This window comes from Oratosquilla oratoria, chromosome 38 (assembly GCF_046742065.1).
Source record: "Oratosquilla oratoria isolate Oo_2021 chromosome 38, ASM4674206v1, whole genome shotgun sequence".
Classification (NCBI taxonomy): Eukaryota; Metazoa; Arthropoda; class Malacostraca; order Stomatopoda; family Squillidae; genus Oratosquilla; species Oratosquilla oratoria.
In genome coordinates this window covers 23,839,706-23,863,131 of record NC_134814.1, presented here as the reverse complement: position 1 = coordinate 23,863,131, position 23,426 = coordinate 23,839,706, and the positions used below count along the sequence as shown (strand labels likewise).

General features: G+C 39.8%; 1 protein-coding gene across 5 annotated transcripts in view; it reads right to left on the bottom strand.

Annotated features, from left to right (window-relative positions):
* The window catches only part of LOC143020015 (protein BANP-like), a 35,951-nt gene that overhangs the window by 7,018 nt on the left and 5,507 nt on the right, over positions 1-23,426 (bottom strand). For 2 of the 5 annotated variants that reach the window (XM_076176117.1, XM_076176116.1), the window contains exons 2-9: positions 18,909-19,027; positions 15,098-15,201; positions 14,835-14,974; positions 12,906-13,097; positions 12,414-12,526; positions 8,689-8,870; positions 4,588-4,701; positions 9-128 (exon numbers count right to left, since the gene is read on the bottom strand). In XM_076176117.1, the coding sequence (XP_076032232.1) occupies positions 9-128; positions 4,588-4,701; positions 8,689-8,870; positions 12,414-12,526; positions 12,906-13,097; positions 14,835-14,974; positions 15,098-15,201; positions 18,909-18,975 (1,032 nt within the window). In that variant the 5' untranslated portion in view covers positions 18,976-19,027. Of the gene's footprint in view, positions 1-8; positions 129-4,587; positions 4,702-8,688; positions 8,871-12,413; positions 12,527-12,905; positions 13,098-14,834; positions 14,975-15,097; positions 15,202-18,214; positions 18,601-18,632; positions 18,673-18,908; positions 19,028-23,426 lie in introns of those variants that run through there. The other 3 variants (XM_076176121.1, XM_076176120.1, XM_076176119.1) reach the window with 3 other exon arrangements.

The following is a 23,426-nucleotide window of genomic DNA, read 5'->3' as shown; positions in this document are numbered from 1 at the left end:
AGACTCACCGATGATGCAGATAATAGAGGTTCTTCAGAGAGAATAATTTCCTGATTGTCCTGTAAATGCGCAAATTGTTCTGGAGTAGCATTCAGCACACGGAGTTCACACACTGGAGACTGAATTACCTGTATTTAAAAACTTGCATTTAATCATGATATCATTTACATTTGATGATGGATTTAACAAAGGTATTACTTGGGTGCAAATGTGGCAGGAAAAGGTGGAGTGAAGGTGGAGGTAGAATGTAGATTGAGAGAAGCGAGTAAATGCCTTGGTGGATTGAAGAGTGTAATGAGGAATAGACATTTGGGAATGGATGCTAAGAGGAGACTGTATGAAGGAGTAATTGTGCCAACAGCACTGTATGGGGCAGAAACATGGAACATAAGAGAGGAAGAGAGAAGGAGTTTGAATGTATTTGAGATGAGGTGTCTGAGAAGTATGATGGGGGTTACTAGGCTAGATAGAGTGAGAAATGAGGAGGTGAGGAGAAGAACGGAGGTGGAAAGGGAGTTGGGAGATAGGGTTGATGAAAGAGTATTAGGATGGTTTGGACACATGGAAAGAATGAATGAAGAAAGACTAGTAAAAGAGGTATGGAAGGCAGATGTGGAAGGAATGAACATGAGGGGACGTCCTAGGATGAGGTGGATGGATGGGATGAAGGGGACTTTGGGGAAGAGGGGACTGTCTGTTGAGGAAGGACAGGAGAGAACAGAAGACAGTGGTGAATGGAGAGCTGTTGTATATGGATGATGTTGTGATGCATGAGGTGGAATGGGCAGGGGGATGGGGGGTGAGGTAGTATGTGTGAGCAAAATTTGACGCAGCCCAAAGGGATTTCTCCCCGTCTTCTCCTTTTATGCATAGGGGGACGGAGAGGGGGGGTCGCTGATTTAATGAAGCGGCCTTGCTGTGGATGTGCTGTGTCTTGCGACACTGCTTCTGACCCAGGGCAGTGGACAAGGTGCAGGGATGACCCATCATCCAGGAGGTGCTAAGATAAGAGGGAGGGTGGAGGGGTGTGGAGTGTATTCAGGGATGGAATGTGTGGAAATGATTTTATGCCTTTTCCTTTTTGGCTACCTCCCTTGTAAGGGGGAAAAAGCCTTGGTATATGTATGTATGTATTACAGTGGATGATGCATTTAATCAAGGTATCATTTATTTGGGAGCATGTGTGAATGAATTTTGATGCAGCCCAAAGGGATTTCTCCCCACCTTCTCTTTTTCTGCATGAGGGGAAGGAGAGTGGGGGTTGCCGATTAAATGAAATGACCTTGCTGTGAATGTGCTGTATCTTCCTGCATTGTGTTTGACCCAGGGCAATAGGTGAGATGAAGGGATGACCTGTCATATAGGAGTAGCCAAGAAAAGAGAGGGAGGAGTGGTGAATGGGAGTGGAGTGTGTGGGCATGAAATGGGTGGGAGTGGAATTACACCATTTGACTTTAGCTATCTCCCTTGTAAGGAGGAAAAAGTCCTTGGTATACGTATATATGTATGTATGTACGTATGTATATATGTATGTATGTATATATGTATGTATATATGTATGTATGTATGAATGTATCACTTGGACAAAATGTAGTAGCACATTCATAAAATTATAGTAACGAAGAACCCACAGTCAGAATAAAAGGAAACTTAGAGGAAAGTATAACTTCTATATTTTGGCTAATAGCTATAGCCCTCTTCAGGAAAGTATTTTCCTGAAGTGGGCTATAGCTATTACCCAAATACTGGAGGAAGTAGATAGTTTTAGGTACTTGGGGGAGAATGTGGCAGGAAAAGGTGGAGTGAAGGTGGAGGTAGAATGTAGATTGAGAGAAGCGAGTAAATGCCTTGGTGGATTAAAAAGTGTAATGAGAAATAGACATTTGTGAATGATTGCTAAAAGAAGATTGTATGAAGGAGTGATTGTGCTAACAGCACTGTATGGGGCAGAAACATGGAGCATAAGAGAGGAAGAGAGGTGTTTAAATGTGTTTGAGTTGAGGTGTCTGAAAAGTATGATAAGAGTTACTAGGCTGGACAGAGTGAGAAATGAGGAGGTGAGGAGAATGGGGGTGGTAAGGGAGTTGGGAGATAGGGTGGATGAAAGAGTGTTGGGATGGTTTGGACACATGGAAAGAATGAGTGAAGAAAGACTAGTAAAAGAGTGTGGAAGGCAGAAGTGGAGGGAGTGAACATGAGGGGGCGACCTAGGATGAGATGGATGGATGGGGTAAAAGGGGCTTTAGGGAAGAGGGGAATGTCTGTGGAGGAAGGACGGGAGAGGACAGAAAATAGGGGTGAATGGAGAATGGTCATATATGGATGATGTTGTGATGCATGAGGTGGAATGGGTGGGGGATGGGGGGTAAGGTAGTATGTGTGAGAAAAATTTGACACAGCCTGAAGGGATTTCTCCCTGTCTTCTTTTCTGCATGGGGGGACAGAGAGGGGGGGTCGCCGATTTTATGAAGTGGCCTTGCTGTGGATGTGCTGTGTCTTGCAACACTGCTTCTGACCCAGGGCAATGGAAAAGATGCAGGGATGACTCATCATCCAGGAGGTGCCAAGATAAGAGGGAGGGTAGAGGGTGGAGGGGAGTGGAGTGTATTAGGGATGGAATGGGTGGGAATGGTCTTTATGCCTTTGTTTTTTTGGCTACCTCCCTTGTAAGGGGGAAAAAGCCTTTGGTAGATGTATGTATACTTTCTTCTAAGTTTCCTTTTATTCCGACTGTGGGTTCTTTGTGATTGTATGTATGTATGTATATATGCATGTATATATGTATATATGTATAATTCAAATTGATAAGAAATACATAATCTTATATAACAAATAATTCACTGGTTATGTCTTCGTTATCTCTGCACTAAGAAATACTATAAGAAAGAGAATACATTTAAGAACAGTTGTTCTACACTTAAGGGATCAACAATGGGTACCTGTAAGTGATTATCCTGCAAGACAATCATCAGAAAGAATCAACTCCCTACCATCCATCTTCAAAAACCATCAATACTCTCACCTAAATCTTGAGCCACAGCCAAAGGACCTGACACACATTCTCTGAGATGGACCCAAGAGCTCTATAATCTTTGACTACCTTCTCCCAACTTTTTCACAAGGAAAGTGGTGCCAATCTGCAACTACTCTAACTCCTGCCAGTTTGTGACACAAAAAAAGACCCACACTAATACAACAGATAACAGTCCAAAGTTTCTTCCCAAAGAAATCTATGGGAGATTCCAAGGACCATTACTGGGTGTAATATACCTGTAAATTCCTATGCAGTAAAACCAGCTGTAAAGTTACCCTAACACTAAACAATAATGCAATGCTCTTTCTTAACCTCTTCTGTACAATGATGCCTATGAAGGCATCATGAGGCATGAATGGGTACACGAAGATGCCATTTATCATAATGGGTGGTGGTGGAAAGAGAGTTGGGAGATAGGGTTGATGAAAGAGTATTGCGATGGTTTGGACACATGGAAAGAATGAGTGAAAAAAGATTAGTAAAAGAGGTGTGGAAGGCAGAGGTGGAAGGAGTGAACATGAGGGGGGACCAAGGAATGGATGGTTGGGGTAAAAGAGGTATTGGGAAAGAGGGGAATGTCTGTTAAGGAAGGACGGGAGAGAACAGAAGACACGGGTGAATAGAAAATGGTTGTTTATGGATGATGCTGTGATGCATAAGGGGGAGTGGGTGGGGGATGGGGGGTGAGGGAGTATGTTTGAAAAACAAATTGGCGAGCCCTAAACCCTATTCATCCATCTCATTACATAACACAAACACAACAATTAAACACAACAAAAAACTACACCAGCAGCATTCTACTTAAACATCTACAACAATAACCACATGTACCATAACATTCACATTCAGCTCAGGAAACTAGTTCTTCAAGACCAACCACCAAACTTCTTCCATCAAATCCCCTCCAGACATCAACACCACAAAAAATGTTCTTCCCAAGAGAAACAAGAACAATACTTCCACAAGTGAATTCAAATCACCACACAACATTAAGACCGTATCAGCACAGAATAGGACTGGCTACAGAAACACTGCCCCATATATAACTATAACACAGAAGACACAGAACACCTTATCTTACAGTGCACCACCAAGGCAACACAACAATATTTCTTCCTTGAGTGAATTATGGGCCAATCTCATAGCTGTTGCCAGTTACCTGGAAGCCATGGGTCTCCTGCAAGAGAAACCTGGGGCAAGAGATTGAAAGACAGTTGTATATCTTCTTTTCCTATAACCCTAATCCTCTCCATTACAGTCTTTTTCTTAGCACCTCCCACTACTACAATAAAAATAAAACCATTAAATGAATGTGCTGTGTCTTCCAGCACTGCTTCTGATCCAGGGCAGTGGACAAGATGCAGGGATGACCCATCATCCAGGAGGTGCCAAGATAAGAGGGAGGGTAGAGGGGAGTGGAGTATGTAGGGGATGGAATGGGTGGGAGTGGTTTCTATACATTTGTCTTTTGCCTACCTCCCTTGTAAGAGGGAAAAAGCCTTTGGTATATATATGTACTAAATAAATGAATAAATAAATAAAAAGTAACAAACCTTAACATCGCTAAGGTCAAGATTGGAGCTCTGGAGATTTTCGAAGTCAAAAGGTATGACATCACTCATTTCTGGATTTTTTCTTAAAGAAGAGCTGTGACCTATTTGTGGGGCCTGCATAACAAAATATATCATTATTTCTGATACATTCCAAGATATATATTAAATCATAAAGCAATGGATTAAAAATATATATATTTCTATCTTGTTAGACCACCTTCTATAGAAGATAAATCAGGCTTACACAACTAACTCTTACAACTAATAAGTAATTGGCTACATCTATCAATTCTTAAACAATCATTTGTTATTTCTGGCACAAAACTTATGTTCCTATCATATTTATGTATTGTTCAATATGTGATATCCTGGTTTCTATAAGTGATCAATGGGTGTACTTATGATACAGCCTCCTACACTTAACAAGGCTTTGTTTTGATTTTTTTTCTAACATTTCAGAGGTGGCAACTGTATGAAGATAGTCAGTTCCCATCTTAAATAAAGTATGCATTCTACAATATACATAGCAACACTATGGACACCCAGTACTAAAAAGAATATAAAGAAATTAGAAAGAATACAAAGAGCAACAACAAAGTTGGTACCAATTCTTTCCAAATTAACATACAAAGACTGTCCAAATTGGAACTACCAACTTAGGAACAAAGAAGAGAAAGAGGAGATCTACTGACTATCTATAGAATCATAAAAAGAATGGAAATCCTAGATAGGGATGATTTATTAAAATGGGACAATGGAAAAACAAGAGGACACAAAAAGAAACTCAAAAAAGGATAACTATAGAAGAGATCTGAAAAAAAAATAATAATAAAAATAGCTTCCCACATAGGAAACAGTGTGTGCAAACACTATTCAAGATTTTAAGAAAAAGCTTGATGCTGAAAGATACAAAGACATGTCACCACGAGCATAGCTCCCTTCCCATATAATACAACTAGATAAATACAACTAGGTAAATATACAATTTAGAAATTGAAAAATGTAATTCAGCTATACAAGGTCCGTTAGAAAAGTATCCAACTTTATTTATATATATATATATATATATATAATTTTTTTTTGCAAAAACCTGATGGATTTGAATCAAGCACGCTTGCATGAGCCGACCAAGAACCTTCATGTGCATGTGTGAATTTTTTCCTGCCTGTCAATAGCTTCAGTTGCTGTGACGACTGGGATTTGGTTTCTGGGTTGTACCCATACACCCAGGACTCGTCACCAGTTATTATGGTATTCATGAAGTCAGGGTCTGTTTGTGGAGTGCAGCATGTCCTGCGAGACTTCAACATGAAGTTGCAGAGCAAAAGCAACTTCGTGTTGAAGCCTCACAGGACATGCTGCACTCCACAAACAGTGACCCCAACTTCATGAATACCATAATCACTGGTAACGAGTCCTGGGTGTACGGGTACGACCCAGAAACCAAATCCCAGTGGTCACTGTGGAAGCAATGAAAAACCGCCGAGATCACTACACACTACCTCACGCAAATGCTGCTTGCCAGCAACTAACGCTATTGACAGGCAGGAAAAAATTCACGCATGCGCACGAAAGTTCAAGGTCAGCTCAAGCACGTGCACTTGATTCAAATCCATCAAGTTTTCGAAAAAAAAAAAAAGTTGGATAGTTTTCTAACACAACTTGTATTCTCTAAAGTGCATGCTGGGATGAGGCAATGATGTGTCCTTGCTACCCTCCTCTCCAATATTGGAATGGACTGGGTGACGAGTAAAAATATGGCTCTCAGTGAATGCAAAGCTAGAATCAGTGTTGCCTGGATCAATGACTTGGACTTTTCTGAAGATGATCTGCTCTTTGCAGAACTCATGAAAGTGATAGTAATTACTTCCAAATCACTGGATAAGGAGACAGCCAATAAAACATAATGTCGCTTTGATTAAGACCAAAATCCAGTAGTTTGGGATTACTTTGTACAAGACAAAATAACAAGTTGTCTGTCACATGACAGCAACCTTTGACAGCACTGCAAATGACTGCCCAGGATGTAACACTTATGGAAGACACATTATGGAAGACTGCAATGTACACAATCACACACACCAACAACACAATATACACTGTAAATTATTTGTGGGGAAAACCCCATTCTGGCCATGGCATTCCTCAGGGAGACGGGACTACTCAGCCAGACAGTCTAGGGAACAACAACAGCAATAACAACATCAGGTTGCTGTCTACAAAATGTGAAGATCTTCACGTAAGTCACATATCTTGGAGGTGAAATCCATATACACAGGAATACCTGTGAATACACCATGGGATTATGGATAGTCTCAACCAGAGTAGGTGACTGATGATTCAGTTTAACAATGATGCCAATGTTGGCACCATGAGGCACGAGCATATATACGAGGATACTGGTGTCAGCATCCTGATTATATCTATTTTGTAGTTATAGCTGAGTGACCCCCATATTGGGAATAAGCTTGATCACATTTTCTGTGGTGAAATAGAATGAGTATTACAGATGTAACTTTATATTTTACAATGTCTGTACTGTGATACACCATCGAATCATCATACATTAGGCAGCTTCACATGAGTATTCAACTCATATTGAAGAGGTTAATGTCATGAACTCCTCATATCAGGAGGCCAGAATGGTGCCCCTTACAGAAGACTTTACAAGTAGCATGAAATTTAATTAACAATACCCTTGGTCCAACCCACAAGCAACTGGTGTAACACCTCAATTTCCATCACAAGTAGTGACACTCTAACCTGCCTGGCCAGCAAGCACCTTGAGTTGGAGATATGATATGATTTTACGTCACAAACTCACCCCTATCAGGAGGATAAGAGAGTGCCCCTCACAGAGAACTTTGTAGCATGGAATTCAATCAACCTTGCCCTTGGTTCAACTTCATCGGTGGCAGGGTTTGAACCCCCACCCCCTCAACCTTCACCGCAAGTAACGACACCCTAACCCGCTCAGCCAGCAAGCACCCAGAGTTGGTACCCATTTAAAATGACTACTGTTCCTTTCTTCAAGATGCTTCTGATCCCCATCTTACTCTGTGGGTGTTAGACTTGGAGCCTCATCAATCAATGTTATGTCAAATCTGAATGCCTTTGCCACAAAATATGCAAAGGATTATAGGGTACCACCACCAAAGATATCATATTTCAAATCTGGATACACCTGATGGTGCCAACATAAGACAAATAACCTATCTTGTCACTAAGTGCCAGTTGAGGTACTATGGCAACCTGGCTTACCAAAATGACAATCCTGCTCACAGGGTAATCTCATGAGATGACCCAGGTCAGATGAGATTAACAGGGAACCTGCACAACACCTAGCTGCATCATATTAATTGGTGTCAACCCAGAGACGAGGTTGGATCAAGAATATTATCAGAGATGATCCATATGGCCATGTGTGGCTATGCATTGACCATAATGACAGACAGTCAATTCCTCATTTAGATTAATGTTCACAATTATAAATGGATTCCAAACACCTCAGCCAAACTGAATCATATGCCTCCTCAATACACCATTTTCAAAGCTAATACAGTATTTCTCAAACACAAAGTGTTATGTAGTTCTAAGTCATCATGATATATGTAAGCAACACAGTAATGTCACAAACTGTATGCAAGGTATCCAAACCTAAATCACATTTCATACTGTTAGTGCTCATATTGTCTCAACTTGTCCAGTTCAAATGAAGTCGAATTTTGGCAATCCTTTGGCCCACTACCACCACCTTGGCTCATAGATAGACAAATGCTGTCCCTGTTTGCTATCATGCAGCTACTAGAGTGTACATGGAAATCTAGTAATAGCAAATACAATGACAAAGGTACAATGCCACAAATTATGTGGATGACAACCAGCAAAACATGAACCATTTTACAAGAAAAAAAAAACATCTTCACTCATGAATGTCGCACAACTCCAAAGTACTTTTCAAATGTCCTGGTAGCAGTGTATACTGTATATTATTTTAGATTTAGATAAGTGCTTCCAAGCTATTAGCACGTGTTTCATAATCATGTAGTGCAAACACATGAAAAATGAAAACCAACTCTAATGAGAGAATAATCAACTCACCCGATTAGGACGATTCGGATTTACCAATCCTTTAACCCTACGTTTCCAGGCTGATCGACATTTGGAGTCCATATTAAGACAAATCTTATGCCAGTCCCTTGCTGATATGCCAAACTTGCTTTGTAAGTGGCAACGGATTCCATAAATCATTAGAGGATCCAACTGCCTCTTGTTCCACTTACCTTGAAAAGAAAAAGGTGATATCAGGAAAAATTAATGTGGATAACCCTTCTCACAGATGCACGAATTCTGCATCTCAGATTACAAGTTCAAGCATCATTAACCCTCAGGTCCTGGACCCTTAGGGTCGTACTTTAAAAACTTTTTGCCACCCCTGGTGAACGCACTCTACCACTAGAAAGTAGAGTTTGACCTGGTTTTCTGGGTAACCTTAGGTTTTAATTGGTAATCTATAAAATCTAGTTTCTGTAAATATAGCTACAGAAGTTATTTCATAATAGTAAAGAGCATTCATCAAGGCTGGTGAAAGGTTTTAAAAGTACGGCCCTTAATCCCACACTATGGTATTGGCAGGATAATTATATTTAATTAGTACTTTAGATATCTTATTGGCACCCCTATGACTTAAGTCAAGCAGATTTCGTCTATGTTGAGACAAATATATTTTTAATGTTGCACTACATCTTAACTTTTACTGTCCCTCATTACGGGTCATGCAGGGATGACCCGTCATCCAGGAGGACCCAGGATGAGAGGAAGGGAGGGGTGGTGGATTGGAGTGGAATGGGTGGGGATGAAATGGGTGAGAGTGGAATTATGCCTTTAGACTTTGGCCACCTCCCTGGTAAGGGGGAAAGAGCTCATGGTATATGTATATGTATCCATCACTTCTGTTGTTCTTACACATCTCCTGTAACCACTTCCTATACACTGTCTCCTTTTCTCATGCTCCTGTGGCACGTCATAAAAAGCAAACAATTGGATGGATTGAGAGGACTAGGCATCTCATGTTTGTATTTTCCTCCCATGAAGAATATAAGCATGTGCTTACCAGACTGCCATATGATAAGACCAGTCAATAATAAACTTCACTATAGGATATTTCACTTTGTATGAAGTCAACAGTCAGGCAGACTAAATTTCATTAATGACAAAAAAAATCCAGACAAGAAGCCTGTGTATGGGGCTGTTCTAGCATAACCAATTATTTTTTCTTTTTTAGTAAAACTCATTTGAAGTGTACTGAGTTCATGTGGTTTGTGATTTTGTCCCATATGGAAACATGTATCTCACCACTCTCCTCTTTCCTACACTTCATCTGCACAGTGGCTGAAGTCTAAAAGGGTTATCTGCCTAGACCCCTACCCTATGTTCTTCATCCTCCAGTACATTTCCGTTCTCCATATTTTATCTAAAATTATAATTTACACTTCTTGCAAGAACCACACTAACACACCTGCTTTCAGGGCATCATCCAGCACTAAGACAGTGCCAGCACAGAATAGGCATGACATACATACATACATACATATACCAAAGGCTTTTTCCCCCCTTACATGGAGGGTAGCCAAAAAGAAAAAGGCATAGAAACCACTCCCACCAATTCCACCCTTCAAATTCCACTCCCCTCCACCTTCCTCCCTCCCTCTTATCTTGGCACCTCCTGGATGAAGGGTCATCCCTGCATCCTGTCCACTGCCCTGGGTCAGAAGCAGTGTTGCAAAACAACCACATCCACAGCAAGGCATGACATAAGAATCAAAATTACCTAGATGCAATCATCACACAAAGGACAATGAACACCTTATCCTGCACTGACCCTCATTAACTATTTCTGGACAATACAATAGTTTTTCGTTGAGTGTCCAGTCATCATCTCACCTGCCATTTCACAATAACTACTTCATACTTTGTCAGACATTCCACATACCATCTATCTAACCCTAGTAGCTTTGATTTGTATGAAAGTGGTAGTTGCCGACAAGTCTATCGAAATAAACACCAAATGTGAGGACGGAGCCTTTATTAGTACGACATTTCGCTTGTTACAGCTTTATCAAGTACATAGTTGTAATACACGTGACTGAGATTAAATAAGAAGAACAGGGGGAATGGGGGGAAGGAGGGAGAGAGAGAGGAAGGTAGGTGGGGGGAGGGGGATCACCTTCTCCTTTACTTTTCTTAATATTCAGTGACCCCCTTCACCCCCTACCTCCCTTCCTCCCTCCCCCTGTTCCCCTAGTTGTTCTTATTTAGTCTCAGTCATGTGTGTTACAACTACGTACTTGAAAAAGCTGTGACAAGCAAAATGTCGTAATAATAAAGGCTCTGTCCTCACATGGTGTTTTTCTCAATAGCTTTGACCTCTTTCAATGCTCTTTGAATCTTCTCTTTTTCCTACAAACTTTTCATTTTCCTCTCCTCATTCTCCTAGTAACTTCCACTGCCACAATCAAATCCTCCCCATCTTTCTCTAGGTTCAACAACTCTACTCTGCCCATCTTCCACTCACAATCTTAACTTCCACTAACATCTGTTCATCTGCACCCTTCACCTTCTCTGTAAATTTGAAATGTATTTTGTACTCTTTTTCATACATAGAGAAGTGAGAAACCGTGATTACTCCCCTCCTACTACTTTCAGTTGGTGACACAAAAACACTCCCACACCAATATAACATAGTCAACAACCCAAAATTTCTTCACAATAGGATCTACAAAAAGGCCTGACAACATCAATGCACTCTTAACCATCCTCCCCTCCACCACCTTTTCCCATGTATACTTATGCTTGTCTTTCTTCTTATCTACTGTGTTATCATGAACTCCCTTTCTGTACATAACTTTAACATCTCTCTACAACAATCTTAACCTAAGAGCCCATACCTCTCAACTACTCCATATACTGGTTCATCTCCTACTCTCGGAATGAGATCCCTCAACACCAAAACATTTATATTCCTAACAAAACTCTCTACACTCATTTAAATCAACTCAAAATGCCTCCCCCTCCTCTTCATTTTTCTCACTACCAGGACTCTATGCACTCACAAATGAACATATTTCTCATCCCAACTTCACCTTCACCCACATTATCCTTGAAGACCCTTCCACTCCATTACATGCTTACCTATCTCATCACTTACCAGTAGAGCCACTCCTTCCTTCCCTCTCCCACCTGTCACTCCTGACACCCTCCCCATCACACTCCCAAACTCAAACTCACCCCTTCCTTTCATCTTGGTTTCATTCAATGCTAACACATCAGTCTATCTTCTCACAAACATAATAACAATCTCTTTCCTTTAATTCCATGTGTGCCACATCCATGCACATTTAACAAGGGTTCTGGTTGAAATCTACCTCCTAGATTTTATTATATCTCTAATTTTCACAGGAGGAAACTACAGTGTAGGACCTCTAACTCATTCACTCCATCCCAATTAGTCACTTTTTATTACATGCAGTAAAACAGTGGCACAATTCTTTCACCTCTACCACAGGAGTATCAGGAAAAGGTGGATTAACAGAAATAGTAAAGAATAGATTCAAGGGAACAGCATAAAGGAGGAACACCAATAGTACTAAAGTATCATCACTAATATGTAACAAAAGTTTTTTCTTTATGCACTGAAGAGTCAGCCATCTAAAACTGGTAGTGCCCAATGGGTCAAAGCAGTTGGCCCGTAGTGTTGATTCAATTGAATATCATGAGCCAAATCATCCCTAGTGTTAGAAATACAAAATTCTACTTCTGAAACTTACTTCTTCCTGACAGATTGGATGTTGACAATTCTTCCTTAGTAAACAAATAATCTAGTAACGTAAGAGCCATTTTCCAAGGTGATATGCAAGTGGAATTGATGTGCAGAAGGTTTCTGAAAACAGACATGAAAATACGGTTATATTGAGAATGAGAAGGGTTTGCCCCAACAAATTTATTTATATAAAGCTTTTAGGAAGCCATGTTGTCAGGTCAGAATAAAAAAAAAAAATTAAATAAAAAATCATTTTTTGTTAGTTTTGTTTCATTTATACCTTCTCACTGGCCAAGCTGATGAGCACACAAGCTACTGTATGTACTAAGCTTTGTATGTTTTGTGCAAACAGTAGGCCCACAGGTTTTTTTTTTTTACTGTGATCATTATACCAGTGCTAGTTGGCAGTTCAGTGGAAATAAAAAAAGAGGCCTTAATGTTATATTCAAAGTCACTGTTGAAATTATATATCAAGGACTAAATAAAAATTAATACTTACTGTGGAGTAATGGGGCAGCGTACTCTTTTGGAGACTACTGAAGGGTCTCCTAGCCAAGACCCATTTGGATAGTCCTCTTCACGGTTTAGGGTCAAAACCTGCATGTGGCCATTGGTGTCGTCATTTGGCATTTCCCCTTGACTTACATTTCTAACTAACACCGGCTGATTTGCTGCCTTACTGCTGCTCACTCTGAAAGAGATAAAAAAAAAATTCTTTTAATTCTTAAGACCAACAGGTGCAATGCTTCATTCATGTAAGATGTAAACAAGATTGAGATAATACAAAGGGCAGCATCCAAACTCGTTCCCAGCCTGGCTGATATGCCATATGATAAGAAATGTTGGATCTACTAGGGGTGCAGTGCTGCCACAGTTTGCTGGCATGTGGTTCTAACACCTAGTGAAATTTATTTATTAATCTTCTAGCCTTTTTACTCATCTGAACAATTTCATTTTGTTTATTAATGGCAACACCCCCCTCCCACTGCATATAGAAACATGATAGCAATGGCACTCTTTTGTCAGGTCCTCCAATGCTCCACCACCTATGAAACTGGCACTGCACTCCTGGGATCTACCAACCTTGAAAGGTCAAAGAGAAATAGGCGACTTGATAGACTAAAATGACAGAATAGATCTCTTGATCAAGAATGGAAGATCCTTAAAAGGTCATAGGAGCAAACTGGGAAAGACTAAATGTCTGAAGGATGTGAAGAAATACAGCTTGAGATGAGGTGTCTGAGAAGTATGATAGGGGTTACTAGGCTAGATAGAGTGAGAAATGAGGTGAGGAGGAGGATGTGGGTGGAATGGGAGTTAGGCAATAGGGTGGATGAAAGAGTATTGGGATGGTTTGGACACATGGAAAGAATGAAGAAAAACTAGTAAAAGAGGTGTGGAAGGCAGATGTGGAAAGAGTGAACATGAGGGAGCAACCTAGGATGAGATGGATGGATGGGGTGAAAGGGGCTTTGGGAAAGAGGGGAATGTCTGTTTAGGAAGGATGGGAGAGGACAGAAGACAGGGGTGAATGGAGAATGATTGTATATGGATGATGTTGTGATGCATGAGGTAGAATGGGTGGGGGATGGGGGGTGAGGGAGTATATGTGAGAAAAATTTGACACAGCCCGAAGGGATTTCTCCCCGTCTTGTCCTTTTCTTCATGAGGGGATGGAGTGGGGGTTGCCAATTTAATGAAGCAGCCTTGCTGTGGATATCCTGTGTCTTGTGACACTGCTTCTGACCCAGGGCAGTGAGCAAGATGCAGGGATGACCCATCATCCAGGAGGTGCCAAGATAAGAGGGAGGGAAAAGGGTGGAGGGGAGTGGAGTGTGATGGGGATGGAATGGGTGGGAGTGGTTTTTATGCTTTTGTTTTTTGGCTACCTCCCTTATAAGGGAGAAAAGAGCCTTTGGTATATGTATGTATGTATGTACATACCAAGATGCATTTGTACTTGGAACAACTTAGAAGGCTATCCCAAGCTGCAACAAAACACAGAGCACAATGGGCATTGGATTTGATACTCATCAATGAAGAGATTAAGTCAAGTTGGAACAATGCATAAATTTGGAGCTGGATATGATAATTGGGACAACTATTCATCCAAATGGAGCTAAGATAAGGGGGAAACAAATGGATGATAGATGGGAGTGGAATGGGTGGGTGTGGATGCTTGGCTTGTCTGGCTACCTCCCTAATATGGGTGAAAAAAAACTTTTTATATATAGATAGAAGTGAAGGACCTCATGAGCATTGCTCATTTCCTGTATGCTACAATCAAATAAATACAATGAAGTAAAACATACACATTTTTAGTACCTGGGGAAGTACAATATTCTTTAATTTATGACCAAGTACAAGGATGAAATCACTCTTATATCTGGAAAAAAATTGAGTATTCTAGTTTTACTTGAAAACTTACCTGTTCTCTTCTTGCTTTGAAACCAATTTCTCAATATTGTCAATTTTGGCATACAACTTGTTGCACATCTGCACGAGGACCACAGCTTTGGTCTCTAAGGAGGTGAGACGAGTGTCCATACAAGTCTTGATTTCGGACACCTTGTAAAAAAAAAATAACTTATGTACTCTCTGGGAATAAAGTACTATAACTATAAAGTACTATAACTGTCATTCTTGCAAATACTACAATGAGTTTGTTCTCATTGTTGAATATGTACATACCTCAGATATAAGATGGTTCAGAAGACTTGTATGTGAGAGTCGAGTGCGCTTTGTTGGTGAGAGGCCACCAAAATCATCCTCACTTTCTTCGCCCATCATTGAACCTAATGGAAAAATCTTATATCAAAACATTTTCCACTTTATTCACATCTGCTAAAGTATTTTGTAAGAATATGAAAAATGAGACCTAAAATTGTAGTTCTTTTACAAGGGAAGGGTTTGACCTTTTACTTATTTTTATTATTATTACAATTATTATTATCATCATTATTAACATATTTTCTTGTCATGGTTGTTTTGAGTGAGCAATACTATTCATTTCTCAGGTAAAGCTTCCATTCTATTATTTCTGAACCAGAGTTTTAATTGGTCTAAGCAAGTTTCAGGTGTTCTTAGTTGTTCTACTGGGTTATTATCACCAGATCATCTACAACGGGGAGTGCTTTGGTGTTATGTTCTGGATCTAGCCTTGAGAGATTGCTTGTGAAGAGGTTAATAATTATCACTGTCTCAAATTTCACTAATTAGAAAACTGCAGCACCACAGTGGATGGCAACAATTCTCAGGCCCTCCCACAGATATCTCCAGGAAAAAATCTTTGGATTGTTGTGAGTGTTGCAATGGTGGAGGACTGTTTCCACAACACCAGCTGAAAATGGAAGGAGAGGAGCAGTCAGGGCTTGTCAGCTCTCCATGTGTTAAAAAGTGCAAGAAATACAGTTCAATTCAACAGAGAGAATTCTTGGGCCCAGAGGCCGAGTGTCAGTCTGTCATGGCTACACCTCCTGATGGAGGTGAAGGGGTTGATAGATCTTGAAAATGAGTATCTCCATTGTTCATTCTGTAGAACCACCACTTGCTAATACCCATCACTGATCCCTGTGATGAGGTTAAATAGCATAGGTGCAAATACTGCTCCTTGGGGGACTACTGTAGTCTTTATGTTGAAAATTTGGTTATTTTAGCTTACTCTGCACTCTACCTGCTAAGAAAGTTAGCTATCTTTCATTATTGTTGTGAACATCTATCTTTATGATCTTTTCTTGACAGTCTGAGAACTTTATTAAATGCCTTGTTTATATCTATAGACACCATAACCATTCTTTCTGGTGGGATTTTCTTGTTGAATCCCTCCAGCATTAGCCAAGTGAAACCTGTGGGCAGCATGTTCTTGGAGTATACATCTTTAAATCCATGTTAGTTTAGGGAGGCAGATAGTTTGGTGGCATTTCTTTCTGCTTCCAACTTTCCTATCAGCTTGGATATGGTGGATATAGAATGCAGGGTTTTGAGGTGCCTTGTTTGGTTTTGATATGGGTATTATGTTTTTTGTTTTGTTTTTTTCCAGATAGAATTCCAATGTATAACCAGGAGTGGTTGAATTAATTAATAAATTATCGCCTTACTTTTCAATCAATTGTGGTCTCATGTTTAAATTAATCAATCGTCACAAGTTTCAATCAATTGTTGCCTCAAGTTTCAATCAGTCAATTATTGTCTCGTTTCAATCAATCAGTCGTTGCCTCTAGTAGAAGTAATACCAAGTAGAAGACCCGTAGCTCCACAGTGGCTGGCAATGATCCTTGGGCCCTCCCAAAGATTTCTCTGTAAAGAAACAATGGACTGTTTCCTGCACTGTATTAGTGTGTCCTATATTCTTGTCACCCACCAAGAGTGGTAGAAGGGGGACAGTCACCAACTGTCAACTACCCATGTGTTTTGTATGAAATGCAGAAAGTTTACAAAATCTTGGCACCTGTCTGGGGACCAAGTAACAACCCATTAGGGCTGCACCTCCTAATAGAGGTGAAGGGGGTTGATGGATTTTGAAAAAACAGTTTCACTATCCAATTTATAGGACCACCACATGCAGAAGTCTGTCATGTGTTCCAAAGTGAAGATATTAATTAAGGCTTTCAATGCATCGGGCCAAGATGTGTTTGATGGATGTTTGAGATCTTATCTGGGCCTTAAGTATTATTCTCTTTTATTTTGTTTTTTTCTTTTATTGTTCCTTCCAGATCTTCATTTAGTAGTAATTTTGAAACTTGTTTCGAATATGTGTTTTGAAAATATGTTTTGTCTAAGATAGTATATTACTTGTTCTTTGGGTTGTTCCCAAAGCTGGACGCATTACCGCTGGACAGGTACTGTGTTACTGCCAGACAGCTAGTGCATTACCAAAAAATCTGGGGTCTATTTCCGTCAATGTGTATTATATATGTATATATAATGCATATATGTATACATATATATTTTTCAGTAACACACTACCTGTCCAGTGGTAGCACACTACCTGTCCAGTGGTAGCACACTACCTGTCCGGCAGTAACGCACTACCTGTCCAGTGGTAATATGGCCAACTCTGGTTGTTCCAACTCCTTCATGGGTGGGGTGGTAGTTTTAATATTTTTTCATTGTCTTTATTGTTCTTTTTTTTATAGTAAGGAAAGAATGGTAAGCCAAAACAAAGCATGTGTAATTATACTGCTTACTTTGGAAAGTAATAAACTGTTTATTACCATATTTCAACTTTTTGTTCACAAATTTGCTCATAACAAGAACACATGATGCGGATCAACTGTAGAATTTCCCCACACACACACACTTGGAGTGGAGATTGTACAATTGAGTATTGCGAGGGTGGACATTCTACAGTTGATTATGGTTCATATGTAAACTAACCTAACAAAACCTAACATTCTATAGTTGAATATGGGTTGTGATACATAACCTAACCTAACCTAACCTACGTTAGTTAGGGTGGAGAGTCTACAGTTGATTAGTATGGGGGGGGCAATTCTACAACAGAGACAGTGTAATAGGAGTGGTGATTCTATTGTTGATCAGTGTGTGTGTGTGGGAGGGGAAATTTTCAATTGACCCCTTGATGCTACCAAAGACGTTAACAAATCACAACAATCTGGATATTTTCAGAGGCTTGAAAAAAATTTGAGCTAATGTGCTCTGACACAACTCAAGCACAATTTTACAAGACAACTTAAATTGTACCACTTACAGACCAATAAAAAGTAGTCAAACCAAGATCAGTTAATAAATTTACAGCTAGTTATGAAAGATTTAATGAAAGACAATTTAGTGCCTCACCACCCCCACCTATAAGTGCAAATCTATCAATCAGGTATCTTTATTTATATTCGGCGTACTGGGGTGACAATTCTTCAGGTGGGATCTCATGAGGTGACGATTCTTCATGTGGGCGTTCTCGGGTGACAATGTTTCATGTGACCCGGTGACGTGACCAGTGTCAATACTAATGACGCAAAAAAAAATCTTTATAATGTCCATATGACCTCAGTTTTGAATTATGAACACATTCCTAACTTTTAATATTAGCTCGCTGATGAACTAGATGCCAAAGAAAGTAGTTAAATTATTAGTAGTTGATAATAAACACTAAGATTATGGCCACTTCTACGACTTCCACATATAATCAAATCACTTCATACTATGATACTAAACCAAAACAAACGGTTATGTATTATATGACCTGCAAACTAAAACTAATAATTACCCTGTGTGATGTCTTCTTACAAATTCCCCACTTGACTATGTTAAATATAACTATTATACAAAACCCCAGGAAGCTCCTACGTGTATAAATATATTCATTACTGTTTACTGTCAACATCTAGCATTCACATAACGAAGAAAAGGATTACAAATTAAACTAGACTGCATTCTTCCGCTGTAAATTGAACCCTTCAGTCCTTTACTGAATAAGACTCAATTAGTCACTGAATCCATGTTGAACATCCTTATCAAACTACCCTCTGAAAACATGTTGTACCTTGAAATCCCGTCGAATCCCGTAATCTGCGAGGAAACTGCTTGTCAAAGATGGCGGCGACTACCATAGAAAATGGGCTCTCCAGTTTAATATATTTGTTCCATAATTTATACAATTATCTGCAAACAGTCGGTGGACATTTTAGGGGATATTAATTCATAATAAAATTAATAAGAAAATAATCTTCATAATAACAATTACATGAATTTTATATACTGAGGATATTTACGGACAAACTAAAAAGTGATGAGGGGCCTACGCAAGGTAACGCCTCACAAGCCTTTGCCAAATGCGCTTGAACTGTTAAGACTGGTGAAACCTTGTCAAACCTTGTCTTCTTGTAGGTTTTGGTGTTAACATCATGGCCATTCTGAGGACACACTACTGCCAAATAACTGCCTGAGCATCACGTATTGTAACTGGTCTCCTCGTGAGGTTGGGCCATGTGGGATTGGGGGCTCATCTGGGATGCTGTCCAGGAATTTGTATAGCCTCATATTGAAAGCCTTCGTGTTGACTCCCATTAGGTTCCTTATACCTCTTGGAATACAGTTGTTGTTGTTGTTGTCGTTCCCTAGACTGTCTGTCCGAGCAGTCCCGTCTCCCCAAGAAAGGCCACAGCCGAAACTGGGTTTTCCCACAAATCCTTTATAGAGTGTATGTTGTGTTGTTTGCGTGCATGATTGTGTATAATGCAGTCTTCCATTATGTGTTGTATGGTATGGGGTGAAGTGTTACATCCTGGGCAGCTGTTCACAACACGGTCGTCCAGCCTCTTCTGGTAGCTTAGAAGTGCTGGGTGGTGACCGCATCGCAGTCTGGCCAAGTGGACTCTGTCCTTTCGTGGGAGAGAGGATTCAGAAGGGTGGATATCAGGGGGTCTGGCATGCAGCAGTGTGTTGTCTTTCAGTGTGTTAATGGAGCGGTGAGTGATATGATTATGAATATGTTTCCGGAGGCTGGTATTTGGTGGTTGTGGAGGAAGAGAAGAGAGTATCTGTGCGTAATAAAGGTCTTTGGGTGTAGTTTTAATGTTTCTTGGTGTGTGTGGGTGTTCTGCTATGTAGTGTAGCGGGTGTGATGTGTTTGTGATGGCTGCAGCAAGTGTTTGTGTGCCTCTCATGTCGAGGTGGTCCTTGACTTTGAGGACTTTTGTTTCATGGTGTAAATGGTCTGTAGGTGTTGTATTTGTGCAGCCTGTAATTGTTTTTAGGGCTTTGTTTTGTATGATTTGAAGGGTGTTGTGGTGTGTCTCACTGAGATTAGGAGCCCATGCAGGACTCGCATAATTCATCACTGAGCGTATGCATTGTTTGTATATTGTTATATTAGTTTCTTTGTTTTGTCCAAATGTTGTTCCAGTGATTGACTTAAGTGCGTTAAGTCTAGGTGTGCATTTGTTTTTTTATGTTTGTGAGGTGTTGTTTGAAAGACATGGATGTATCGTATGTTACACCAAGAATTTTCGGTGTGTTTGTGTGTGGTATTAGAGTGTTGTTGATGTAGAGATGAGGTATATATTTGTGTTCTTTTGTCCAGTTGGTGAGAAGTGTTGCTGTAGATTTGGTTGGAGCTATTTTGAGTCTGTTTGTGATGAACCATGTGTTGAGTGTGTCAAGGTAAGGCTGGATTATTTCTGCAGCTTTGTCTGTGTTACGATGTGTGCATGTGATTGTTATGTCGTCTGCGTAGGAAGAGATTTGTATTTCTGAGGTGTCTGGTGTGGGTAAGTCATGCATGTATAGATTAAATAATGTGGGGGATAGAACTGAGCCCTGTGGTACTCCGTTCTTAATGTTTCTGATGTGCGATGATTGGCCATTATATGACACATGAGCATTCCTGCCTGCCAGATAATTGGCCAGCCATCTTTTGGTGTTATTGTGCATGTCTGTGTTATATATTTTATTTGTTAGGTTGTGGCGGGGGATAGCATAAAAAGCTTTACTAATGTCCAATGTTATAAGAAGTGTTCTGTGGTGGGGCCTATCTGAATTGATGCCAGTTGAAGAGTCTGGGGCCAGCATAGGTGAAGCTTTCCGCCTGCATTTTCTTCAGTCGCCGGGAGCAGCTACTTATATATATATATATATATATATATATATATATATATATATATATATATATATATATATATATATATATATATATATATATATATACGTGTGTGTGTGTGTGTTTACCTAGTTGTATTTTGCGGGAAGGGGAACTATGCTCGTGTGTCCCGCCATTGTATTCCGCAGTGTCTAGTTTGCTTTAAAACTCATGAATGGTTTTTGCACATACTATTTCATTATTCAATTTGTTCCAAGTGTCCAAAACTCTATGTGGGAAACTGTTTTTCTTCAGTTCTCTTCTATAGCTATGTTTTTTTTTTTCCACGTCCTCTTGTGTTTCTCTTGTCCCAGTTAAGTAAGTCCTCTCTATCAAGTATCTCTGTGCCTTTCATGATTCTGTAGATGGTCAATAGGTCACCTCTCTCCTTTGCTCCAGTGTCGGTAACTCCAGTTTAGCCAATCTCTCCTCGTATGATAGCTTTGCAAGTGCAGGTGCCATTTTTGTAGCTGCTCTTTGGATTCTTTCTATTTTCTTTATATTCTTTTTGGTACTGGGGGACCACAATGTCGCCGCATACTCTAGTCTAGGCCTTATCAATGTAACCAATATTTTTTTTATCATGTCTTCGTCCAAGTATGCAAATGCCACTTTTATTGATCTTAGCAAGTTGTAAGTCTCCCCGACAATTTTGTTAATCTGTTTATCATAGGACAAGTCGTTTGTGATAATTACTCCCAAATCTTTTTCGGATCCTACTTTCTTTACTTCCTTGGTTCCAATTGTATATTTTCCTGATATTCTGTTTTTGCTTTTTCCAAACTCCATTATGCTACACTTCTTAGTATTAAAGTCCACTTCCCATTTCTGACTCCAGTTCCATACCCTGTTCAGGTCTTCTTGCAGTGCTTCACAGTCCTTATCAGTTTCTACTTTCCTTAACAGTTTGGCGTCGTCAGCAAAGAAGCTCATGTAACAGTTCACGTCCTCGTCCATGTCATTCATATAGATAGCAAACATTATTGGTGCCAGTACAGATCCTTGCGGTACTCCACTGATCACCTCTTTCCAATCTGAATATTTTTCTCTGAGCACTACTCTCATCTTTCTACCAGTCAGGAAGTCCTCCATCCATTTTGGTAGGTTCCCTTGTATTTTTCCTATGTGTTCCAGTTTTTTTTAGTAATTTTCTGTGTGGTACTTTGTCAAAGGCTTTTTGCAAGTCTAGGAACGCACAATCAGCCCATCCATTTCTTTCTTGCACTATGTCTATTAGCCTTGAGTAGAAGCATATTAAGTTTGTGGTGCATGATCTTCCTTGTCTGAACCCGAATTGTCTTGGGTTTAATATGTTGTTGTCTTCCAGATGTTTTACCCATCTATTTTTGATGATTTTCTCACAAATTTTGGCTATAGTGCTTGTTAGTGATACTGGCCTATAGTTGGTGGGTTCTTCCTTGTTTCCTTGTGTGTGTGTGTGTGTGTGTGTGTGTGTGTGTGTGTGTGTGTGTGTGTGTGTGTGTGTGTGTGTGTGTGTGTGTGTGTGTGTGTGTGTATTTACCTAGTATTTTGCGGGAGAAGGGCTATGCCCGTAGGGACCGCAGTTGTATCTTTCCGCATCCAGTTCTTTCTTTGAGTCGTGTATAGTTTTAGCACTCACTGTTTTCTCTTTCAATCTATTCCATGTATCTATCACTCTATGTGGAAAGCTATTCTTTTTCATATCTCTTCTGTGTGTGTGTATATGTGTGTGTGTGTGTACTTACCTAGTTGTATTATACGGGAAGGGAGCTATGCTCGTGGTGACACGTCTTTGTATCTTAAAGCATCAATTTTTTTCTTAAAATCTTGAAGAGTGTTTGCACACATTGTTTCCTTATCTAATTTATTCCAGGTATCCACCACTCTGTGTGGGAAGCTATTCTTTTTCAGATCTCTTCTATAATTAACCTTTTTTGAGTTTCTTTTCATATCCTCTTGTTTGTCTGTTGTCCCATTTTAATAAATCATATCTATATAGGATTTCCATTCCTTTCATGATATAAATAGTCAGTAGATCTCCTCTTTCTCTTCTTTGTTCCAGAGTTGGTAGTTCCAATTTGGACAATATTTGTTCGTCGTATGTTAATTTGGAAAGAGCTGGTGCCATATATATCGTTGCTCTTTGTATTCTTTCTAGTTTCTTTATATTCTTTTTAGTACTAGGTGTCAATAGTGTTCCTGCGTATTTCGGCTTTGGTCATATTAATGCAACTAATGTTTTCTTTTTATCATTCCCTCATCCAAATAGTCAAATGCCACTTTCATTGACCTTAATAGGTTGAAGGTTTCTCCAACTATTTTATTGATATGTTTGTCCGGTTACATGTCTTTGCTGATCATTACTCCAATTAGGTCTCTTTCCGAGTTCACTTTTTTGACTTCTTCGCCAATCTTATAATTCCTCGATATTCTATTTTTACT